Source organism: Dermochelys coriacea, chromosome 26 (genome assembly GCF_009764565.3).
Source record: "Dermochelys coriacea isolate rDerCor1 chromosome 26, rDerCor1.pri.v4, whole genome shotgun sequence".
NCBI classification, from domain to species: Eukaryota; Metazoa; Chordata; order Testudines; family Dermochelyidae; genus Dermochelys; species Dermochelys coriacea.
In genome coordinates, this window is record NC_050093.1 from 15,861,427 (window position 1) to 15,885,593 (window position 24,167).

At 61.9% G+C, this 24,167-nt stretch overlaps 1 protein-coding gene across 1 annotated transcript; it reads left to right on the top strand.

Annotated features, from left to right (window-relative positions):
- The first annotated feature begins 553 nt into the window (after window positions 1-553).
- NPC1L1 (NPC1 like intracellular cholesterol transporter 1) lies at window positions 554-22,743 on the top strand. The gene is made up of 19 exons (XM_043502917.1): window positions 554-607; window positions 3,468-5,014; window positions 7,485-7,585; window positions 8,974-9,146; window positions 9,755-9,883; window positions 10,550-10,732; window positions 11,213-11,327; window positions 11,596-11,723; window positions 12,300-12,437; window positions 12,651-12,740; window positions 14,175-14,365; window positions 14,972-15,090; window positions 16,071-16,197; window positions 16,953-17,008; window positions 17,504-17,654; window positions 20,083-20,314; window positions 21,120-21,233; window positions 21,346-21,508; window positions 22,568-22,743. Exons 1-19 carry the CDS (start codon window positions 554-556, stop codon window positions 22,741-22,743), a joined length of 3,987 nt encoding a protein of 1,328 aa, XP_043358852.1.
- Window positions 22,744-24,167: the final 1,424 nt, after the last annotated feature.

Below are 24,167 nucleotides of genomic sequence, written 5' to 3' on the forward strand. Positions count from 1 at the left end.
GCAGAAGTGTCTGTGCCCACTACAGACATTGCCCTCCAGAGTCTGGCATGGAACCCAGGAGTCCTGAGTCTCCCCCTTCCTCTGCTGTCAGCAAAAAGCCATGAAACCCCCTGGAGGAGTGTGTGTCCCGTCTCCCCTAGTGCTGGTCCATGCAGAGGATGACAACCTACTACTGCTGTCACTTCCTGCAGTAACTTAGGTGGCGGAGATCTGAAGGGTGCAACCCGGCTGCTAACCCAGAGGGGTGTCCCCCTCACATGCTAGGACTTCTAGTTTTCAGTTTGTTTTTTTAAAGACGCCCCCCACTCCAAAAAAATCCCCGTTACAATATGTATAATAGCAGCTCCTCTTGCTGGCCCAGACGGCCTGCCCCTGAGTTAATGATACAAGGGATTTACGGTTGTGGTGCAGTCTGATTGGCTTCCTGGCCATCAGGCCAGATGGGCTAATAGCAGGCAGTAGCTGCATTAATGCAGGGTCTGTGGGGGTGGGGCAGACCTGGCCTTGGGCTCCCACTGCCACCTGCTCCTCCAGGGCTGGCGACACTGAGAGGATGCCGGGCCACTTCCCGCTCACCCTGGTGCTGCTCAGCGCCACCCTGGGCCTGGTGAGTGCGTCCTGGGCATGGCCAGCCACTCCCTACCACACCAGCTGGTTTGGCTGGGTTTGGGGATTGCTGGGAGGGCAGGGCACCCTTATACAGAACAGCTGCTGAAGGGTTGCTGGTGCCACCCAGGGGACTGGGCTGGGCTGGCGTCTCTGGCATCATCTCTTCCAAAAACAGGGTGATTGTGCCAGTCTGGGGCAGCTTCAAGGATGGGCAGGGAATGGGCAGGCTCCGATCCACCCCCAGGGCAGGGACTGGCTGGCTCAGGGGGGCAGGGGAGAGAATATGGGGCCCTGGCCCCAATCCAGCCAAGGCTTTCAGTGTCCAAAGATCTGACAGAGTTGCGGGGTGCACAGTTTCTGGGCTGGTGGGACTGGCATTGGCTAGGATGTTTGTGGGCAGCCCCATGTGTGTGAGGGGTGCAATCATAGAATCCTAGGACTGGAAGGGACCTTGAGAGTCCAGTCCCCTGCCTCATGGCAGGACTAAGTATTAAGGAGACCATCCCGGACAGGTGTTTGTCCAACCTGCTCTTAAAAATCCCCAGTGATGGAGATTTCACAACCTTCCTGGGCAATTTATTCCAGTGCTTAACCACCCTGACAGGACGTTTTTTCTAATGTTCAACCTAAACCTCTCTTGCTGCAATTTAAACCCATTGCTTCTTGTCCTATTCTCAGAGGTTAAGAAGAACAACTTTTCTCCATCCCCCTTGTAACAACCTTTTATGTACTTGAAAACTGTTCTCATGTCCCCTCTCAGTCTTCTCTTCTCCAGACTAAACAAACCCAATTTTTTCAACCTTCCCTCACAGGTCATGTTTTCTAGACCTTTCATCATTTTTGTTGCTCTTCTCTGGACATTCTCCCATTTGTCCACATATTTCCCGAAATGTGGCACCCAGAACTGGACACAATACTCCAGTTGAGGCCTAATCAGCGCAGAGTAAAGTGGAAGAATTACTTCTCGTGTCTTGCTTACAACAGTCCTGCTAATCCAGCCCAGAATGATGTTTGCTTTTTTTGTAGCAGCGTTACACTGTTGACTCATAAGTAGCTTATGATCCACTAGGACCCCCAGATCCCCTTCCGCAGTGCTCCTTCCTGGGCAGTCATTTCCCATTTTGTATGTGTGCAACTGATTGTTCCTTCCTAAGTGGAGTACTTTGCATTTGTCCTTATTGAATTTCATCCTAGTTACTTCAGACCATTTCTCCAGTTTGTCCAGATCATTTTGAATTTTAATCCTGTCGTCCAAAGCACTTGCAACCCCTCCCAATTTGGTATCTTCTGCAAACTTTGTAAGTGTACTTCTATGCCATTATCTAAATCATTGATGAAGACATTGAACAGAACCGGACCCAGAACTGACCCCTGTGGGACCCCACTCGTTATGTCCTTCCAGCATGACTGTGAACCACTGATAACTACCCTCTGGGAATGGTTTTCGTACCAGCTTTGCACCGACCTTACAGGAGCTCCATCTAGGTTGCATTTCCCTAGTTTGTTTATGAGAAGGTCATGCAAGACAGTATCAAAAGGTTTACTAAAGTCTAGATATACCACGTCTACCGCTTCTCCCCATCCACAAGGCTTGGTACCCTGTCAAAGAAAGCTATCTGGTTGGTTTGACACAATTTGTTCTTGACAAATCCATGCTGACTGTTACTTATCACTTTATTATCTTCTAGATGTTTGCAAATTGATTGCTTAATTATTTGCTCCATTATCTTTCTGGGTACAGAAGTTAAGCTGACCGGTCTGTAATTCCCCGGGTTGTCCTTATTTCCCTTTTTATAGATGGGCACTAGATTTGCCCTAGAGTATTCTAGGATGTATTTGACTTGAAGACATCTAACTTGTCTAAATAATTTTTAACTTGGTCTTTCCCTGTTTTAGCCTCTGATTCTACCTCATTCTCACTGACAGTCGCTATGTTAGACATCCAATCGGCTGAAAACCAAAACAAGGAAGTCATTAAGCACCTAGCCAGGGCCAACCCCGAGCTCCCCCCAAATCCTGCCAGGGGTCCAGGGCTGGGCAGGGCGGGGCCGCTGCTGGTTTGATTGGTCGGCTTGGGTACCTTACAGGTTTCCAAACTCAAATCTGGGAAATTCCCCATTTTAAAGTTGAGAAAAATGGTGGGTCAAAAAACGATCTTAAGGGGTGGAAAAGAATTCGGGGCAATCTGGGAATAGGCAGCGCTGGGAGCAGCTGGCTGGGTGGGAAAAGGGCACGCAGCTCTCAGCAGGGTGGGAGGACAGGGCAGGAGCAGGGCCTGGCGCTGGTCTCACTTTGGGGGGAGGGGGTCACAGTGTTGGGGGTTGGGGTGAGGAGGATGGTCTCATTAGGTTGGGGGTTGTGTGGTTGGGGGCAAGTTGTACTCTAGGAGGAGTCATGTGGTGCTGTCAAGGCACTGGGTCAGAGTCACACTAGGAGTGTCACCAAGTTGGGGGTCAGGGTGTGGGTGGGTCAGTCTCCCACTGGGAGGGTTTTTGGGTTGGGGTGCAAGGGATCGGTCTCACACTGGGGGTGTCCCTGGGTTGGTGGTTGGGTTGTGGCAGTCAGTCTTGCACTGGGGTGTCCAGATATGGGGGTCAGTCTCCCACTAGGGTGTCCCTGGGTTGGAGATCAGGGTGCAGGTGGTCGGCTCACACTGGGGATGTCCGCAGGTTGAGGGTCATGGTGCAGTTGGTCGGCTCACACTGGGGTGTCTCCGGGTTGGGGGTTGGGTCATGGAGGTCAGTCTTGCCCTGGGTGTCCCTGAGTCGTGGGGCTAGGGGATCAGGGCGGGTCCCATCCCTGGTGACTCCCAGCCCCCAAGCTGTGCTGCTGGTAACCGTCTCCCTTCTCTCCTGCAGGGAAAGGTTGCAGTGGCGCTGACGGAAATCCACCAGGCCGGGTACTGCTCCTTCTACGGCGAGTGCGGGCGGAACCCCGAGATCAACGTGAGCCTGCTGTGGTCGCCGGTGCCCTGCCTGTCCAACACTAAGGCCAGGCTGCTCAAAGGTGCCACCCTCAGGAAGCTGAAGGAGGTGTGCCCCCGGCTGTACACAGGCGAGACCGCCACCTATGCCTGCTGCTCCTATAGCCAGCTGGTGGCCCTGCAGCTCAGCCTGGCCATCTCCCAGGCCGTCCTGACCCGCTGCCCTGCCTGCTCCGAGAACTTCGCCAACATCTACTGCCAAAACATCTGCAGCCCCAACCAGAGCCTCTTCACCAACGTCACCCGCTTCTTCAACCGCACCACTCCCAAGGGCATGCCACAGGTGGGTGTGCTGGAGTACCAGTGCTTCTACAACCAGACCTTTGCTGACCAGTCCTATGACTCCTGCAAAGGCGTCCGGATCCCCGCCACCGGTGGCTATGCCATCACTGCCATGTGCGGCAAGTACGGTGCCACCCTGTGCACCAGCCAGCGCTGGCTGGACTTCCAGGGGGACAGCAGCAACGGGCTGGCCCCACTGGAGATCGACTTTCAGCTGGTGCCCGCCAATGGCGTCGTCGGGGCGGGCATCGTGCCACTCAACAGCAAGACATGGAGCTGTGGCAAGGCCGTCAGTGGCAACGGAGAGGCGTGCTCCTGCCTGGACTGTGCCGAGTCCTGCCCGCAGATCCCCACCCCCACGTCCCAGCCCCCACCCTTCAAGGTGGGCAGCCTAGACGGGATCTTGTTTGTGTGCTGCCTGCTCTTCTGCCTGCTCACCGTGCTCTTCGGGGCCTTTCTGATGTGGCGCTGCATCTCCAGGTCCAGACAGGCCGGCAGTGAGGGGTGGCAGCATCCGAGGGACCGGCCGAAGTGCTCGGAGAGGCTCAGCCAGGCCACCCACCGCGTCCTAGGGGAGACGTTCAGGAAATGGGGCACCATGGTGGCTTCCCACCCAGTCTCGGTCATCTTGGTCTCAGCCATGGTGGTGGTGGGGCTCTCCTGTGGAATGGTCTTTATCCAGCTCACCACGGACCCCGTGGAGCTCTGGTCCTCGCCTGACAGCCAAGCCCGGCAGGAGAAGGACTTCTACGACCAGAACTTTGGGCCCTTCTTCAGGACCAACCAGGTGATCCTCACGGCCAAGGGCCTCCCCAGCTACACCTACGACTCCGTCCTCCTGGGCAGGAAGAACTTCAGCGGGATCCTCTCCAGGGCTGTCCTGCTGGACCTGCTGGCGCTGCAGACGCGGCTGAAGGAGATCGAGGTCTGGTCGGAGAAGGACGGCAGGAATGTGACACTCAAGGACGTCTGCTACGCCCCCCTGAACCCCAACAACGCCAGCGCTACTGACTGCTGCGTGAACAGCCTGGTGCAGTACTTCCAGAACAACCGCACCCGCCTGGAGATGACAGCCAGCCAGACGCAGGGGGGCGAGACGGGTATGGTGGACTGGAGAGACCACTTCCTCTACTGTGTCAAGTAAGTGCCAGGCCCCGGTGTGGGAGAACAGGTGACGTGCATGCTTCCCATACAGCTCTGCTAATGCCCCATTCCTGATCCGCAGCCCTCCGCTAGTCCAGCCCTGGGCCCCCCCACAGCTGTCCCCTTTGGCTCGCGGGGTAGGAGTCAACACAGAAGGTCATGGTTCAATACCCGCTAACGGTGTATAGAGACTTGGACTTGACTGATGCCCCTTTATTCCCTGTGTCCCCCCCCACATCTGTGGCCTATTCCTTCCAGAGCAGGACCGATCGCTTTCCACTCTGCTTCTCTCGTGCGTTCCCAAGCCGTTCTAGGTCTGTCCTGTTGCCTTTCGGCCTCGGGATTCTGGCCCAGCGCCTGCCTCGTTCCCTGACTCAGCTCTCCCCTCCACGCATTTCCTACCACCTCCATTTTCATGCCAGCATTTCCTGGCCCGTCACTTTCCCTTTCATCCTCCTGGCACGTTCTGGGCTTGGGAGCTTTGCTGGCTGCCTGCTAGTGTGGATTTGTCCTAGGCAGCTGGGCCCAGCACATGGTGTTTGGTTTGGGTTGCGAATCACTCTGGCTTCGCTATTCTGATTTTAATGTCTCCATCTGGCCACCTCTTGTGCTTACAGCACTGCCGAGTTCTGTGAAGTGTCGGACATCACAGTCAATCCAGTGACAGTTCAGTGTCAGGCTCTTCAGTGCCTCTCTCCTTTCCCAGTCCATCCCCGGGAGGAAGCTCCCAGACATCTTAGTGCCATGGATCCGCAGGACTGGGGCTATGGCCCCAGCTGTGGCACAGTCTCTGGGAGACTCCCTTTAGCGAGCCAGACTCCTGGCAGTCTCGCTATTCCTCCAGGACAAGCCCTGCAGCTTCACCGCCTCCTTAGGCCATCAGCCCCCAGCTTCCCACCGTGAGCTCCTCTCAGCAAGTCCCACCAAGGTAGCTCCTGAGGGAGACTGGGATGATCTCAGGGAGCAGCACATGCCCCTCCACTAGCCTCTGCAGGGACACCCAGTCGGCATGGGCGCCCGGCTGGACACAGCACAGGGAGGCCTTAGGTAGCCCAGAGAAAAGAAAGATCCAGCCCCGTCCATCCTGGTTAGCCCAGAGCCCTCAGCCCCATCCCTCTGACCTCCCTTTGTCCCAAGTCAGGTGCCCCAACTGCTTCCCACAGCCCACATTTAGCTCCCTGAGCTGCAGCTCAGCCCCTGTGGCGAGACGGGCAGTGCTGCTCTCTGCAGTGTTGGTTGCTAGGTCTCCATGCCCGGACAATCGGATTTGCCGTGCTCTTCTCCAGAGCTCCACCGGGTACACTCCGGGGACCACTTCAGCGTGCCAGTCCTCCAGGGGTCCCCCTTTTCCTTCAGGGTGGGCCATGGCATCCCAGCCCTCCTGCGTTGCACCCAGAGCTCTGCCCAGTGAGTGCGGCCAAGCCAGACGGTGGGCAAAGCCTCGCCGGGCCCAGTGCAGCCCTGCGGGGTGTGCACAAACCCCAGGCAGCCTGTCCCAGCAGAGCAGGGTTGATTGGTCAGCTGGGTGCAGGCCAGGCTGAGCTCAGCACAGAGACTGAAGGCTGAGACACGGCCCTGCTGGCCAAGCCAGTGCCCCCCAGACACGCGGCCATGGGCGCCTGCCAGGCTCTGCTTCACCAGCCTGTTGCCTGTCCCAGAAGCCGGCTCTGTATCCCCAGCCCAGCCCCCTCGGGCTTTGTTCTCCAGCTGCCTCTGCTCAGCGTCCCTGGTGAGAGCTCGGGGAGCCCATCCCTTGCCCCCTCCTATGTGCAGCTCTCTGCCTGGATTTCCCATAGACCTGGGTCAACCTTGGCCATTCCCACCTCCCCAGCTCCTGCCCGGCTCCAAGGGCAGTCTTAACTCTTTCGCCCCCATGGGGTTGCCATGAAAAGTATGGGGGAAACTGAGTCACGGGTACGCCTCACAAAAATACTGCCAAAAATTACCACTTCCTCACAGGGTGGCTCTGGGCTCTGGGGGGCTCCCTGCTGGGATGTGTGCTGGGAGGCTCTGGATCTACACTGGGGGTCTCTCCCTGGAGTGCTGTGGGGGACTGGAGTGGCTCAGCCCTGGGGTGGGGAGCTCCCTATGAGGAAGTAGCTCTGCCATGGGGCAGATGGGAGATGGGGATGGTTAGAGGGTGCCGGCCTTCCTCTCCTTCTGCCCCTGCCATGCCCACCGCCTGCTCCTCCCCTGTCACTGGCTTCCTCCATCTCTTCTCTCCACCCTCCCACTTCGTAGTTCCCCTCCCCACCCTGCGTTCTGCCTCCAGCCCCCCTTCTCTCTGCCCCACCCCAAGCCCATCCCTAGGGGGAGCTCCTGGGGCAGGCTGCAGTTTGCAGAGCGCTGAGCACAGGCACACGGCTGCAGAAACATTGGGACCGTGGCCCCCGGAGTCCCAGGGTGTGGGGGCTCTGCAGTGCCCCTGGCAGGCATCCCCCTCTCACTCACTCCCTCTGCCTCCCAGCTCGCCGCTCTCCTTCAAGGACATCACCAACCTGCAGCTGAGCTGCATCGCTGACTACGGCGTGCCTGTCTTCCCCTTCCTGGCCGTGGGTGGCTACACAGGTAAGGGGCACCAGTGCCAGGCAGGCACCCAGCTCCTTGGCTTCATGGGCAGCGACCACCCACCTCCTCCACAGGGCTCACAGCTCCGTGGGGGAGGGGGCACAAGGGAAGCATGTGGTGGTTGGCCTGGCAGGTGTTGGCACAGCGCCCCAGCAGCCTGGCACCACAGCCAGGGGCAGAGTGACGGAGCAGCTGAAAGGTGGATAACAAGGCGTCTCTGGGGATGTTCAAAGGGAGCGTCTCCCCAGCGTGAGGGGCAGCTGGTGCACAGCGGTATTTGTTGGGCATGTACCAAGTGCGCGGTGCCAGCTGGCATGAATGGCAAAGCACAGCGGGGCTCGCCAGAGCAGAGAGGCGATGGGCAGGGTGGGGACAGCCAGGCAGAACCTAGCAAGAGAAGACCAGCGGCGGGTGTCCGAGGCACCGGAGAAGGTGTGAGGCAAAGAGAGGAGCAGCAGCGTCCGAGTGGGGCGGGAGGGCATGGAGCAGCGGCAGTGCCAGCCGCTGAGGGGCCAAGGTCCAGCTCTGGGCGAGGACAGCCAGGACTGGAGAGACGGGCTGCAGAAGGAATGGGCAGGAGAGGGCTGAGCCTCGCAGACATCCCACTCCGGGAGCTGGATCATGGGGTAGCTGGTGGTGGGGCTGGTGTGGGGAGCAGCAGGGAGCCATGGAGCCACTTGCCTGCATCTGGCCTGGTGGGACCGAGCGCGGATTGTGCCAGTACAGCCAGGGCGACTCCAGCACCAGCTCCGCTCTGGATTGTCAGCCCTGGGGGGCTCCCGGCATTTGGATGAGAAGCCCCCAGCCCCTGGCATATGACTTAGCTGGTTCTGTGCCTCAGCCCAGTGCTGGGGGCACTGTGCTCCTGGAGGTGCCATCTGGAAGAGGAGACCGGAACCAAGGCTCTGGCTGCTTGGGGCCATTCGAGATTCCAGGACTCTGCTAAGGACCCCGGCGTCCTAGCCAGCGCTCCAGGGACTTCAGCCTGCCCCCCTGACCTTCCTCCACCCTGTGGCAGTATCAGCTGGGTACAGAACTGTCACTTCCTGTCTTAAACGGTCAGCAGGCGTTGCAGTGTGGGGTTAGCCAGCTACCACACAGCAGCCCAGAGGTGGCTGCCTGTCAGTGATGTTGGAAGGCTCCTTGCCCCTCCCCCACTGATCTCGGGGGGCTGGTGTTCTGGAATTGGCCCGAAATCCTGAGCTGGAAGGTGCCCGGGTGGGGCAGGGTGGCAAAGTCTGGATATTTACGATCTCCCTTATCAGCCCAGCTCCTTTCCTGTGAACCGGGTGCTGCCGTGGGTGGGGGCAGAAGGCTGAGTGCCAAGGGCTGGCGGGAGGAGGGGGATGTCCATGCCTGCCGGCTCTCAGTGTCCTCCCCCCCGCCAGGTGAAGATTATTCGGAGGCCCAGGCACTGATCCTCACCTTCTCGCTGAACAACTACCTGCGGAGCGAGTCAGGTTATGACTGGGCTCTGCTGTGGGAGCAGCGCTTCCTGCAGGTGGTGCAGGAGTTCCAGCAGGCCCACATCAACAACTACACCGTTGTCTACATGGCCGAGGTACTGGGGGTAGTGCCAGGCCCTGGCATCACAGAGACCCGGCTGGGGGCCAGGGCCTGGGGTTCCAACCCTGAACAATGGGGGCTCAAAGACCCCCCACATCAGGAATTCTCTTATGGCTCAGGGCTGTTCAGGTCTGTTGGGGTCTTGGAGCCAGGACCCCAACACTGCAAAGGATGCAGCGTGCCCCCCCAGCCCGGAGTATCCCCCAGCCCAGAGTGACCCCCACATCCTGTTGCCCCCTCTCCTTGCTCCATTAAAGGCCAAGGATGAGCCTCTGCTGCTGGTACAGTGGACAAGCTCTGGTTTGGGGCATATGCGCAGGTGATGGTGCTGGGCACAGGGCATTTCCTGATGCCAGACTGGGGCTGGGGAGAGAGGGGGGACAGCAGGAAGGGATGAGGGAGGGACAGCCACAGCCAGGGCAGGGGCAAACAGAGGGCACTTCAGGGTGCACGGGGGAAGCCCAGCCCTCTAGCCCCATAGGAGGCCCCAGGGCACAGCTCTTGGCTCCAGTGGGCACAATTCCAGCCAGTGGCCATGGGAAGCAGGCGCTGCCCCTTCCCCCTGTGGCACTGCCTGTTTCTAACCCCCTGCCCCCCCCCCAGCGCTCCCTGGAGGATGAGATTAACCGCACCACAGCCGAGGACATCCCCATCTTCGCCATCAGCTACTTGGTGATCTTCCTCTACATCGCTCTGGCCCTGGGCGAGTACTCCAGCTGCAGGCGCATCCTGGTACGGGGGCAGCGGGGCTGGTGGGAGGCTTTGGGGCTTGATTTGGGCCCATCGTGCCAGCTGGGAAACAGGGGACTGGGATGGGGCCCTGGCATGAGCCTGCGGTGAGGGCACTGTCTGTCTGCTGGCCTGTGCTCACACCAGTCTCTAGTAGCCAAGCACCCCTGCACCCACCCATCGCTGGCACATCCTGGGGCTGAGCAGGCCCTGGAGAGGGGGCTGGCCTTTCCCTGCAGAGTAGGGGGCTGGGGCTGCCTGTGGGGGACCCTCAGTCTCTAAAGCTGGTTGGGTCCCTTTGCCCAGCTTGGAAAGGACTCAACCAGCCGCCACAGAATGACCAGGGTCCACTACATGCACCCCGCACCTCTGCACAGCCCTGGCTCCCCTGCCCCACAGCCCAGTGCTCCCTGGCTTTGCCACACACAGCCCCAGCCCTATAGCCTGCCCTGAGCGCCGTGGGAGAGTGCCCCCTGCTGACCCCATAGCCAAGTGTCCCCTGGCACTGCCACAACTACAGCCCCATAGCCTGCCCTGAGCACCAGGGCAGAACGCCCCCTGCCGAGCCCCCGAGCCCACTCCCTGCAGCCCCAGTCCCCGTGTCATTCCCAAGAGGCCCTGCCCCCCACGGGTGCCAGGCGCCCTGACCTGCTGCGCTGCCCCCTGCAGGTGGACTCCAAGGTGACGCTGGGCCTGGGTGGGGTCCTGGTGGTGCTGGGGGCCGTGTTCTCCTCCATGGGCTTCTACGCCTACGTGGGGCTGCCCTCCTCCCTCATCATCCTCGAGGTGGTGCCCTTCCTCGTGCTGGCTGTGGGCGCCGACAACATCTTCATCTTTGTGCTGGAGTACCAGGTGAGCTGGGGCACCCAGCGCCCCCCCCCCCCCAGAACACCCAGCCCAGCCCCCCAGAATGCCCAGCCCTCCAGGGAATCCCTTCCATCCCCCACACCCTAGGGCAGTGACCCCTCCTGGCACATCCTACTGGGCAGCATCCCATCACTCCTGGGGCCCGCTGGGGATATCCCATCGGTCATGGGCTGGGGTGTCCCACTGGGGCGGGGCTGAGGGGGCTGGGGTCAGGGACTGACCCTCATGAGCATGGGGGTCAGAGGGGCCCTTCCCACAGCAGCGGGGGGATGGGGATCGATCCTGTCTGGCTGTGGGAGTAGGTGATGAAAAGAAGAAAACCACGCTGGGGCAGGTCCTGTTGGGGGGGGGTCCACTGGCAGGACAGGTGGGAGGGGCAATAGGCAGGGGGTATATCCCTGCCAGGGCGGGGCAGTTGGGGGGCATCGCCCAGCCCCTCCCCTCATCCTGGCGGGTGCTTTGCAGAGGTCGGTGCGGGAGCCGGGCGAGCGGCGTGAGCAGCACATCGGGCGGGTGCTGGGCACTGTGGCACCCAGCATGCTCCTATGCAGCTTCTCCGAGGCCACCTGCTTCTTCCTGGGTGAGTGCCCGTGGTGCAGGGTAGGGGGGCCTGAGCTGGGGGCGGGCTGGGCCCAGGTGTGGGGCATCTGGGGGTGCCAAGCGCCATGGCTGCTTGTGCCCTTCCTGGTATGCTGCCGGGCCATGGCTGGGGCATCGGGACCCATGCCAGGAAATGCTAGTCTGGCCAGGGTAGCTCCGGCTGCACACAGGGCCCCTCCCCCACACTCACAAGCTGCTCCCCCCAGGCACAAAGACCCCCCCTCGCTCATGAGCTCTCGTGCCCACAGGCTCCCTGACCCAGATGCCCGCAGTTCGCACCTTCGCCCTCAATGCTGCCCTGGCTGTGCTCTTTGACTTCCTGCTCCAGATGTCCATGTTCGTGGCGCTAGTCTCCCTTGACTCCCGCAGGCAGGAGGTGAGGTGCCCCTTCTGGGGGGTACGGGGCTGGGGGGCACGACGGGAGGGGCATCTGCTGTGGGACACAGGGCTGGAGAGCACAAGGGGAGGGCCATCTGCTGTGGGGCACAGGGCTGGGGGGTAGGACGGGAGGGGCACCCGCCAGGGGGCATGGGGCTCGGGGGCAGGAGGGGAGGGGTGCCTGCCGGGCAGCTCGGGGATGGAGGGCAGGAGGGGAGGGGCGCCCGCTGGGGGACACGGGACTGGGGGGGCAGGAGGGGTGGGGCACCCACCGGGGGACAGGGGACTGGGGGGCACAAGAGGAGGGGCGCCCGCCAGGGGTCAGTGGGGCAGGAGGGGAGGGGGAGGGGCGCCCGCTGGGGGCCATGGGGAGGGAAGGGGCGGGGCCGTGCCCCGACTGCACCGAGCAGGCAGATTTACGGGCAGGGCTAGGAGCCCCTTGGGCTGGGCCAGGGCTAGGGCTGCAGGGCTCCTGCGTCCAGGCCGCTGGCCGGACAGATATCCCCTGGCTTCCCCGTCCTGGCAGGGCTGTGCCCTGTGCCCTCGTGCCGCTGACGCCCCCCTTCGTCCCCAGGCCGCCTGCCTCGACCTCTGCTGCTGCCACCGCCTGAGCAAGCCGGGGTGCCCAGCGCAGAGTGAGGGGCTGCTGCGCCCCTTCATGCGGCGCATCTACACCCCCGTGCTGCTGAACTGCACCGTCAGGGCCCTGGTGGTGAGTGAGGGCCACGCACAGGGGGCAGGGCGGGGGCCTGGATGCCAGGATGGGGGGGGCAGAGAGCCTGTTGGGCCCAAGGGATGGGCCCTTGTGCTGGGGCTGGGGTGCTGTGCAGCAGGGAGAGGGCAGGGACTGGAGGCAGGGAAGGGGAGGGTGCTGGGGGGTGGGGCAGTAGAGCTGCACTCACCACGGCCCCCCCCTCCCCACCAGATGCTGCTTTTCCTGTTCATGTTCTGTGCTGGGATCTACCTAGCGCTGCAGGTGCCTGTGGGTCTGGACCAGGAGCTGGCGATGCCCAAGGTGAGACCCCCCCGCAGCCCTGCGCACGTGCCCAGTGTCTGCCCGGGCCCTGTGGGCCACATGGCTCTCACAGGGCACCTGGAGCCTGGGCAACAGGCCCTGTCCAGGCGCTGCCTGGCCCTGATGCCCCTTGGCCAGTCGCACCCCACCCACCCATGTTGGCAGCTTCCCGGGAGCCCCAACAGGGCAGCTCTATGTCACGGCGTCCCCGGGCGATGCTCTGGAGCTGCTCCCTACGAAGCCAGGCAGGACTCTGGGGGAGTCTCCTCTCTGGGAGCAGCCTGTCTGCAGGACACACAGCTCACCCGGCTCCCCCTTCCTGGGTCTGACCTCGGAGCATCCACCATCCTCTGCCCCTCCGTGCGCTTCCCCCAGCCAGTCCACCCAGGCAGGGTCCTGGGGAAGCCAGAGGGTCCTGCCCCCCAACTCCACAGTCAGACGTGACTCTCAGCCAGCCAGTAAAACAGAGGTTTATTAGATGACAGGAACATGGTCTAACACAGAGCTTGTAGGTGCAGAGAAGAGGACCCCTCAGTCAGGTCCATCTTGGGGGGCAGGGAGGCCAGAGCCCCATCTGGGCCTCCCTGCATTTCCCCAGCCAGCTCCAAACTGAAACTCTCCAGCCCCTCCTCTGGCCTTTCTCCCTTTTCCGGGCCAGGAGGCCACCTGATCTCTTTGTTCTGCAACACCCTCAGTTGGCACCTTTGCAGAGGAGGGGCCCAGACCATCAGTTGCCAGGAGACAGGGTGTCAGCCATTGTCACACCTGCCCTCTAGGGCTCTGCGACAATCACACACCTTTATCCCACCACCTAGATACTTAAGAAATGCCTAGGGGAAACTGAGGCACTCACACAGTATTCAGAGAAAACATTAAGAACATTCCCACTTCTTCACACTCGGTCCTGCACCGCCCAGGCCCTTCTGATGCCCCCATCACCAGGGTATCTGGGCACCTTCCAGCCGTGTGTGGCTCGCTTTCCACTGGGGGCATTGCCCTGTACTGGGCTTCGAGGAAGCTGGCTGGAGGCAGGCACCTGGTGGGTTGGGTGGGGCCTAGGGAGGTGTGGGGTGCCCCATAGCCCTTAGGTTGCTCCATCTCCCGCTCAAAGACACCAGCTTGTCCTGGGGCAGGAGGTTCCTGGGGCTGCGGCCCCACTGGGAGCTCTGGGCCTGGCACCTCTGTGGGGACCAGGCTGGGGGGTGCCTGGGAGGGCAGGCCACACCCTGGCACCGACCTCTGTTCTGGGAGCCAGTGAAGGGGGCAACATGCTAGCCACGGCTCGTGCCCAGGTTGGTGCCAGTGCAAGGCGGGGAGATGGTGGTGGGTAGTGCCATGGCTGGGTGGGGTGCAGTCTTCGAGCCAACCTAGCTGCCTCCCTCCAGGTGGTAGGGGCAGGGAGCTGGCATGATGGGTCCTGCGGTGTCTCCTCAGGACTCCTACATGGTGCAATACTTCCAGTACCTGAATCAATACTTCATGGTGGGCGTCCCCACCTACTTCGTCACCACCGGCGGGTACAACTTCTCCACTGTGCCTGGCCTGAATGGCATCTGCTCCAGTGCTGGATGCGACAACAACTCCCTGACCCAGAAGATCCAGTACGCCACAAGCTTCCCCAATGTGTGAGTGCCCCTGGGGCCGGGAGAAGGGCGCCCAGCCGTGGGGCCGCACACAGCTCTGCGGGGCCCTCGCTCCAACCCACAGCTCCTGCCCCCCGGCTCTGCAGGGCCCTCGCTCCAATCCACAGCCCCTGCCCCCCGGCTCTGCGGGGCCCTCGCTCCGATCCACAGCCCCCGCCCCCGGGCTCTGCAGGGCCCTCGCTCCGACCCACAGCCCCTGCCCCCTGGCTCTGCGGGGCCCTCATTCCGACCCACAGCCCCTGCCCCCCCAGCTCTGTCAGGACCCCTCACTCTGCCCCGATGCCCCTGCCACCCAGTTCTGCCAGTACCCCTCACTCTCTATCTGCAGGCCATCACCCCCAAGTCTTCTGGGCGCCCCGCTGTGTTGATTTGTTCTGTTTGAACAAAAGTGGGCGCCTTTGATAGTTGCTTGGGACCTAAGTCATTATCTGCGCTGTGTCCCCCAGCCCACACGGGTGGCTGCCTCCTGTCCAGCTCTGACCCTAGCCTGGCCTGGGTAGGCCCATGGTGCCCTACAGCTGGGCCTGCAACCGCAGGCAGGGCCCCCACTGCCCGGTGTCTAACCAGCCGCCCCTGCTCCTCTTGCAGATCCTACCTGGCCATCCCGGCTTCGTCCTGGGTGGATGACTTTATTGACTGGCTCCACCCTCTGTCGAGATGCTGCCGCATCAGCTCCAGTGACGGCCAGTTCTGCCCATCCACCAACAGTAGGTCTCGCCCGCGGGGCTGGGGGGGTTAACCTGACTGTGCTGGCCAGGGCTGGGCACAGAAAGGGATACCAGGACCCTGCTTCCCCTGGCAGGTGCGGCACTGTGACCTGCCAGACAAGGGGGCAGGTGGTCACTGCAGAGAGGGGTCAGAGATGTGGGGAGTGGGGCCTGTGGGGTTGAGGGCCCCTGCAGTCTGGGGAGAAGGACAGAGGGGCCACTGCTGAATGCCACGGCCAGGCAATTCCAATGCTAGGGGCCGGCCAGAACCCCAGGGGTTTGGGGCAGGGCGGAAGAGCTGGATTTCCCCTCAGATCGCCGTGAGATCCCGGTGGGAGCAGGCTGAGGCAGCGAGCTTGGTGGTAGAGTCAGTGGGGTCTGGCCACCCCCGCAGGCACACTGGAAAGCAGGTTTCAGCCAAAAGCGATTTTGCCAGTGCTTGCCAGACTCAGTTCTGTTCAGTATGTGTTGGGGGGCAGGAGTGGGGGGCAAGGGGATGGCTGGGAGGGGCGGGGGGGGAGTCTGGCCATAGTGGGATGGCAAAGGGCACAGCTGGGTGCAAAGCTCATCCTGCATAAGCAATGAAGTGCACGACACACTGGTTTTTGATTCAGTGCAGCCTGTGGAACTCCCTGCCACTAGATCTCCGAGAGCTGAGCAGAGCCCTGCATTGATCTGGGCAGCGAACACAGTTGGAGCTCCCTGGAGGGATAAAGCAGCAGCAGGGATCTGAGCCCTCCCATCCCTAGCCATGAGCCGGCCCCGGACTGACAGGGTCTGGGGGAAACAGCTCCAAGGGGCCAGTGATTCCAGAACAGCCATGGGATGGGGGCTCTGGCACGTCCCTGGGATTGGCCTCGTGGGAGAGGAGACGGGTCTGGGCAGAGCCAGGTTCCTCTGGGTGAGGAGAGCCCCCATGCCCACCCGCCCATCATTCTCGCCCTGCGGCCCCCTCACCATCCTGGCCTCTCACCCCACAGCCACCACAAGCTGCCCGCTCAGCTGCATGAGGAACCTGAGCGAGGTCATTCGCCCCTCGGTGGAGCAATTCAACCACTTCCTGCCCTGGTTCCTGCAGGACATGCCCAACCTCAACTGTCCCAAGGGGTAGGTGCTGGTGGGGGCAGGGCCGCAGTGGGGAGGGGCCAGGCAGGGGGGCTGGGATTGAGGTGCAGCACATGCCCCGCACAGCACCCCCTGCTGGCCAGGAGTGAGACAGGCACACACAGGTGCCGCACCCCCGGCTGGCGAAGGGTCTAATAGACAGACACACAGTGCCCCCTGCTGGTGAGGGGTCAGACAGCCGGCACCTCCTGCTGGCCAGGGGTGTCTCACACACACAGAGAGTAACTGACTGTCACAGGCGCCTACAGCTCTCGCCAGGCCCTTGGCTGTGCCCGTGGCTGTGCTGGGCGGGGCGCAGCCTTCTGGCGGGACCCATGGGCACTGGCCATTCGCGCTGGGCCAACCTACGGGGAAACATTTCCAACTGACTCCTTGCTCTGCCTCGCCCCCCCCGAGTTTGCCATTCTAGGGGCGTTCTGCCCTGGGAAGCCACCGCCTCTGGGACCGGCTAGCAGCACCCCCAGGCTGTACCCCCAGCCCCACCTCTGTCAGCCTGGCTAGCAGTGTAGGACACACATACCCTGGCTAATGGGGCTGGACTCGGAGCCCCATGCTGGCACCCTGGGGCCCAGCCCTGCCCCACACGGGGACCCCATGTCTGCCCCGCTGGGGACTTCTCCACCCCTTCCCCATAGCGGGCAGCTCAAGCTGTAGGCAGACTCAGGTGGGGGGAGGGCTTCCCATGGAAGCCCCTGCCCCTCCCCACTCTCACCCACTCCTCTCCTATCCCCGCCCAGGGGGCTGGGTGCCTACGACACCGCTGTGAAGCTGGGCCCGGACGGCGAGATCCAGGGTAAGTACCAGCCGCGCTGGGAAAACCCACACAGGGGTCAGGGGGAGACCCCCTCTGCAGTGAGATGAATGGGGAGGGCCTGCTCCCAGGGGAGGGGGGAATGGCACACAGCAGTCTTTCCCCTGGGGGCACTAGGACCACACTGCCCTCCCATGCCACACAGCGCTGGGGGTCCAGCCCCACTGCCTGTCGCATGCCAGGGAAAGACTGGGCACAAGGGGGCCCTGTGGGACCATAGTGGGGGCAGGATCCAGCAATGTGGGTAGTGGGGAGGGGAGGAGGGTACAAGAAGAGGATGGAGGGGTTCCCAGGATATGGGGGGGAGGGCACTGGGAGGGCATAGTGGGGGAGGGCGTCCCAGGATATAGGGGTGAGGGCATAGTGGGAGAGGGAGGTCCCAGGATATGGGAGGAGCAGGACAGTGGGAGGGGTGGGGGTCCCAGGGGAGCTCTTCAAGCCCGTGGGCAGTAGTCTTACCCCCCACATCTCCCCCAGCCTCGCGGTTCATGGCCTACCACACGCCCCTCACTAACTCCCAGGAATTCACGGCCGCACTGAGGGCGGTGCGGGCACTGGCGACCAACATCACCCACTCCATGCGGCAGGTGCCGGGCACCGACCCCGGCTTCCGGGTCTTCCCCTACACGTGAGGGGGCAGATGGCATAGAGGTGTCGGGGGGGCGCTCTGGGGAGTGTTTCCCATAAGGATGTTGCTGCCTTGTCCCACGAGGAGAATGGGGAGGGGATGCCCATTGGGTCCCCTGTGGGGTGCAGCCTGGTTGGGTCCATGTCTGGAGGGATTGGGGAGGGGGCCAGTCCAGTGGGAGCAGGGGTAGAGGGGCAGCACAATGGGGCCCATGTCCCTGCTGCAGGGAGGGTATTGTCCCAGGGGGCTGTCCAGGGGCCCATGTCCAAGGCACAGGGGGATGGGTCTCGGGGAGCTGTGGAAGGGACCCGTGTCATAGAATCATAGACTATCAGGGTTGGAAGGGACCTCAGGAGGGCATCTAGTCCCACCCCCTGCTCAAAGCAGGACCCCAACTAAATCATCCCAGCCAGGGCTTTGTCAAGCCTGACCTTAAAGACCTCTAAGGAAGGAGATTCCACCACCTCCCTAGGTAACGCATTCCAGTGTTTCACCACCCTCTTAGTGAAAAAGTTTTTCCTAATATCCAATTAACCTCCCCTACTGCAACTTGAGACCATTACTCCTCGTTCTGTCATCTGCCACCACTGAGAAGAGCTGAGCTCCATCCTCTTTGGAACCCCCTTTCAGGTATCAGAGTAGCAGCCGTGTTAGTCTGTATTCGCAAAAAGAAAAGGAGGACTTGTGGCACCTTAGAGACTAACAAATTTATTTGAGCATAAGCTTTCGTGAGCTACAGCTCACTTCATCGGATGCATTCAGTGGAAAATACAGTGGGTAGCTATCAAATCCCCCCTCATTCTTCTCTTCTGCAGACTAAACAATCCCAGTTCCCTCAGTCTCTCCTCATAAGTCATGTGTTCCAGTCTCCTAATCATTTTTGTTGCACTCCGCTAGACTCTTTCCAATGTTTCCACATCCTTCTTGTAGTGTGGGGCCCAAAACTGGACACAGTACTCCAGATGAGGCCTCACCAATGTCAAATAGAGGGGAACCATCACGTCCCTCAATCTGCTGGCAATGCCCCTATTTATACATCCCAAAATGCCATTGGCCTTCTTGGCAACAAGGGCCCACTGCTGACTCATATCCAGCTTCTCGTCCACTGTAACCCCTAGGTCCTTTTCTGCAGAACTGCTGCCGAGCCATTTGGTCCCTAGTCTGTAGCGGTGCATGAGATTCTTCCGTCCTAAGTGCAGGACTCTGCACTTGTCCTTGTTGAACCTCATCAGATTTCTTTTGGCCCAATCCTCTAATTTGTCTAGGTCCTTCTGTATCCTATCCCTACCCTCCAGCGTATCTACCTCTGCTCCCAGGTTAGTGTCATCTGCAAATTTGCTGAGGGTGCAATCCACACCATCCTCCAGATCATTTATGAAGATATTGAACAAAACCGGCCCCAGGACTGACCCTTGGGGCACTTCACTTGATACAGGCTGCCAACTAGACATGGAGCCATTGATCACTACCCGTTGAACCTGATGATCTAGCCAACTTTCTATCCACCTTATAGTCCATTCATCCAGCCCATACTTCTTTAACTTGCTGGCAAGAATTCTGTGGGAGACCGTGTCAAAAGCTTTGCTAAAGTCAAGGAACAACACATCCACTGCTTTTCCCTCATCCACAGAGCCAGTTATCTCATCGTAGAAGGCAATTAGATTAGTCAGGCATGACTTGCCCTTGGTGAATCCATGCTGACTGTTCCTGATCGCTTTCCTCTCCCCTAAGTGCTTCAGAATTGATTCCTTGAGGACCTGCTCCATGATTTTTCCAGGGACTGAGGTGAGGCTGACCGGCCTGTAGTTCCCTGGATCCTCCTCCTTCCCTTTTTTAAAGATGGGCCCTACATTAGCCTTTTTCCAGTCGTCCGGGACTTCCCCCGATCACCATGAGTTTTCAAAGATAATGGCCAATGGCTCTGCAATCACATCCGCCAACTCCTTTAGCACTCTTGGATGCAGTGCATCCGGCCCCATGGACTTGTGCTCCCAGGAGGGAGGCAGGAGAGGGTCCTGGGGGGCTGTCCAGGGGCCCACGTCCCAGGAGGGAGGCAGGGGAGGGTCCTGGGGGGCTGTCCAGAGGCCCACGTCCCAGGGGGAGGCAGGGGATGATCCCAGGGGACATCCAGGGGCCCATGTCCTGGGCAAGGTGGGGGTCCCGAGGGCAGTCGGGGGGGCCATGTCCCAGGCACAGGGGGATGGGTCCTGGGGGCCGTCCCAGGGGGAAGTGGGGGGGGGACCGTCCAGGGACCTGTGTCTCAGGGGGGAAGAAGGGGGGTCCCAGGGTGCCATTCAAGGGGCCGTGACCCAAGGGGGAGGCAAGGGAGGATCCGGGGGGGACTGTCCAGAGGCCTGTGTCCCAGGTCGGAGGCAGGGGAGGGTCTCAGGGGGCCTCATTGCTGTCTCATGCCATGCCCGGCCCCCAGGGTCACCTACGTGTTCTACGAGCAATACCTCACCATCGTCAGCGAGGGGCTCTTCAACCTGGCACTCTGCCTGGTGCCCACCTTCGCCGTCTGCTGCGTGCTGCTGGGCATGGACCTGCGTTCAGGCCTCATCAACCTGCTCACCATCGTCATGATCCTGGTGGACACCGTGGGTGCCATGACGCTCTGGGGCATCAGCTACAATGCCATCTCCCTCATCAACCTGGTGACGGTGCGTGCTGACCCCGGGTACCCAGCCCCTGGCACCGGGCACCCAGCCACCCGGCCTCCAGCCCCGGGCACCCAGCCTCCAGCCCTGGCATCTAGCCTTGGGCACCCAGCCTCCAGCCCTGGGCACCCAGCCTCCAGCACCCAGCCCTGCACACCCAGCCCTGGGCACACATTACCCAGCCTCCAGCCACCCGGCCTCCAGCTCCTGGCGGCTGGCACCCAGCCCTGGGCACCCAGCCACCCGGCCTCCAGCCCTGGCATCTAGCCTTGGGCACCCAGCCTCCAGCCCTGGGCACCCAGCCCTGCACACCCAGCCCTGGGCACACATTACCCAGCCTCCAGCCACCCGGCCTCCAGTTCCTGCCACCTGGCACCCAGACCTGGACACCCAACTTCCAGCCTCCATCCCCAGGAACCCAACCCCCAGCCCTGACTGCCTAGCACCCAGCCACCCAGCCTCGAGCCCCAGGTGCCTGCTTCCCAGCAACCCCCACCCTGCCCATGCTGTCATTCACAGGTGGGCACTGGTAGGGGAGGGCATGGCTGTGATGCCCTGAAGCCCATTGCATGCTGGGACAGGACTTGGCGGGTGGGTGGGTCCTCGATTCAGTGCTGCATGGAGAGCCTGTTACCCAGCAGGGCCAGTGCCCCCTCGCTGCCCTATGCCACTGTACCCCATGGGACAGGGTCTCTGATCCTGGGCATGGGGTATGGGTGCTGAGCGGGCTGCAGGTGCTGGGGGGTGTTGTGAGCCTGCTGCAGCCCTGCCTGCCCCAGCCCTGCTAACTGCCCTGTGCCCCTTGCAGGCCGTGGGCATCTCGGTGGAGTTCGTGTCCCACATAACCCGGGCCTTCGCCGTCAGCACCCAGCCCACCCGGCTGGAGAGGGCCAAGGAGGCCACCATCAACATGGGCAGCGCGGTGAGTGGGGGGTTGTGGGGCAAGGTGGGGGGTCGGGGCCGGCCAGTCCCGGGGAGGGAGGGCCTGTGAGGGTGTGGCCGGGGCCATCTCTGACCAACCCCCTTCCCCGCAGGTCTTCGCTGGCGTGGCCATGACCAACCTGCCGGGAATCGTGGTGCTGGCGTTTGCCAAGGCCCAGCTCATCCAGATCTTCTTCTTCCGCCTGAACCTGCTCATCACGCTGCTGGGCCTGCTGCATGGCCTGGTCTTCCTACCCGTGCTGCTCAGCTATTTCGGTGCCTATCGCCACGCTGCCCGCCTGTGCCCAGCGCCCTCCCCCCGGCCTTCACGCTGCCCGGCTGTGCCCAGCGCCCTCCCCCCGGCCTTCACGCTGCCCGGCTGCGCCCAGCGCCCTCCCCCCCGTCTCCACGCTGCCCGCCTGCGCCCCGCGCCCTCCCCCCGGCCTCCACGCTGCCCGGCTGTGCCCAGCGCCCTCCCCCAGACCTCCACGCTGCCCGGCTGCGCCCAGCGCCCTCCCCCAGGCCTCCACGCTGCCCGGCTGCGCCCAGCGCCCTCCCCCAGGCCTCCACGCTGCCCGCCTGCGCCCAGCGCCCTCCCCCCGGCCTCCACGCTGCCCGGCTGCGCCCAGCGCCCTCCCCCCGGCCTCCACGCTGCCCGCCTGCACCCCGTGCCCTCCCCCTGGCCTCCACGCTGCCCAGCTGCGCCCAGCGCCCTCCCCCAGGCCTCCACGCTGCCCGCCTGTGCCCAGCGCCCTCCCCCCGGCCTCCACGCTGCCCGCCTGCGCCCAGGGCCCTCCCCCCGGCCTCCACGCTTCCCGGCTTCGCCCAGCGCCCTCCCCCCAGCCTCCACGCTTCCCGGCTGCGCCCAGCGCCCTCCCCCAGGCCTCCACGCTGCCCGGTTGCGCCCAACGCCTTCCCCCCGGCTACCTGCGCTGCCCACCTGCCCCAGTGCCTGCCCCAGTGCCTGCCCCAGCCACCTGTGCTGCCCATCTGCCCCCACCACTCATACAGTACCTCACCCATCCTGCCTTCCCCAGTGCCCCATCCACCCCAGGCTGCCCACCAGCGCCCAACCCAGCTGCCCTGTACTACCTGCCTCCCCCACAGCATCCCACTCGGCCCGTGCTTCCCGCTTACCCCACAGTGCCTGCCCCACTACCCTTCAATGTCCACCTGTTCAACACCCAGGGCTCCTGCTCTAGAGGTCGGAGCTGGGGGGAAGGAGTCAGGGCACAGGGGCACCATGGTTGGCGGGGGGGGGGAGCTGCCTGTAGTACCCTTAGCCACAGCATCTGCCATCCCACCCAGCTCTAACCTGCCCCTCCTGTACCCTAGGGCCCAGTGCCAACTCCGCCACAGCCCTGGCCAAGGCCCCGCAGCTGGAGCCGGAGCCGGAGAAGAGGAACCCTGATGGCAGCCTGACCATGAGGAACCCCAGCTTCCAGGAAAAGGAAGAGCAGCGCAAGGGCCAGGGGCCAGAGGACCCCCCCACGGCCTCCCACCGCCTCTGAGGGGCAGAACCAGGGGGCACTGAGCTGCTGCTACTGCCGCGGGGGTCACTCTTCTCTGACTCAATGCGGGTTGGGAGGTTCTGCTGCTGCTGGATAGCCCCCAACCGTTTGAATCTTCAAATCTCCCCACCACCACCACCACCACCGCCACCGCCTTGGAGGGGCCAGGCCAGCAGCTCAGGACTGGGGGGATGGGAACACCACATAGTGTGAGGTGCTCTCCCCACGCATTCAGTGCCTGCCCCAGGGCAGAACCAGGGGGTGTTTTCAGGGAGTGTGGTGGGGGCTCCCCACCTTCAGCACTGACCTTGAAGCCCTAGCTCAGCGCTAAGGAGCGCTCTCTCCTCACACTCAGTGCTACCCCAGCGAGACACCCCGTCACTCGGGCCCCTGTGGGGGCTCATGAACTTTCCTTGCCCAGTGAGTTGTCAGCCCCTAGGACAGGCCGAGCTGGGGGGCCTGCATGGCTCTGATCCCCGGAAGTCTGGGGGCTCTGATTTGCTGTGTTTAATTCCAGGCAGATTCTGGCCCTTGTGCTGGATGTAATCTGCCTCTCAGTGTTTACAAGACAATTTGCTACCTGAATTGTATTTAAACCTTGCTCTCACCCTTCTGCCTTTGTCTGCGTTTAACCTTGCAAATGGGAACCCTGGGGGCGGGGTTCCTCCGTCTCCATCCCACACTGGGGCATTGGCGCAGGCTGTTGCATGGCGGCTGTGCTCCATCCCAGAGGCAGCTGCATTTCAGTGCAAAGGATTCCTGCCTTTGCTAAGCACTTGGGGATGAAATTGTTTCATGGACTCTTGAGCCAGAACAGCCCCTGTTCAGCACAGGCCAGTAATTTTCACTCAGTCTAAGCCCAGACCAGGAGAGACTGAGGGGCACCCATGCCCGAGGCCCCTGAGAGGGCAGGAACTTAACCAGGTGCAACATGCCCAGATGATGCTAGCAGGCGATCTGCTCCCCCAACTGCAGGGGAAGGCGATACTCCCCCCATTGCCCCCCCCCAGATTCCTGCCAGTCTGACCTGCGGAAAGGCACACCCGCTGGGCATCTAGAACAGATTCTCTGTGCCACCTCCAAACACTTGCACCCCCACCCCCTCTCCCACAGTGTCCTGGCTCCACTGTGGGCAAGCTCTGATGGGTCTGACCAGTTGGGCACTGGAAGAAAGATTCCTTCCTGACCCCTACAGGTGATCAACTGCAGCCCTGAAGCATGCGGTTGGATTACTGTTGTTATCTTGGTGCAAGGCATTCTGCACATGTTGAGGGCGACGGCCAGGGAGACTCGGCTTTGCAGACTCCAGGGGCAGAAGGGACCCCCGCAGCCCGACCCATGGGCTGTAGAGTTCCTCTGAGAATTCGGCTTAGAGCCTAGCCTTTAAAAAGTGATCAGCTCGAGGTGTTGAGACTTCAAGCCAT

Bases quoted from the DNA above. Each gene is read 5' to 3' on its own strand.
- NPC1L1 (XM_043502917.1), top strand. From the start codon at position 554: ATGCCGGGCCACTTCCCGCTCACCCTGGTGCTGCTCAGCGCCACCCTG. The intron at 16,198-16,952 runs GTAGGTGCTGGT...ATCCCCGCCCAG, and splicing joins AACCTCAACTGTCCCAAGGG to GGGGCTGGGTGCCTACGACA. The intron at 17,655-20,082 runs GTGAGGGGGCAG...CCCGGCCCCCAG, and splicing joins TTCCGGGTCTTCCCCTACAC to GGTCACCTACGTGTTCTACG.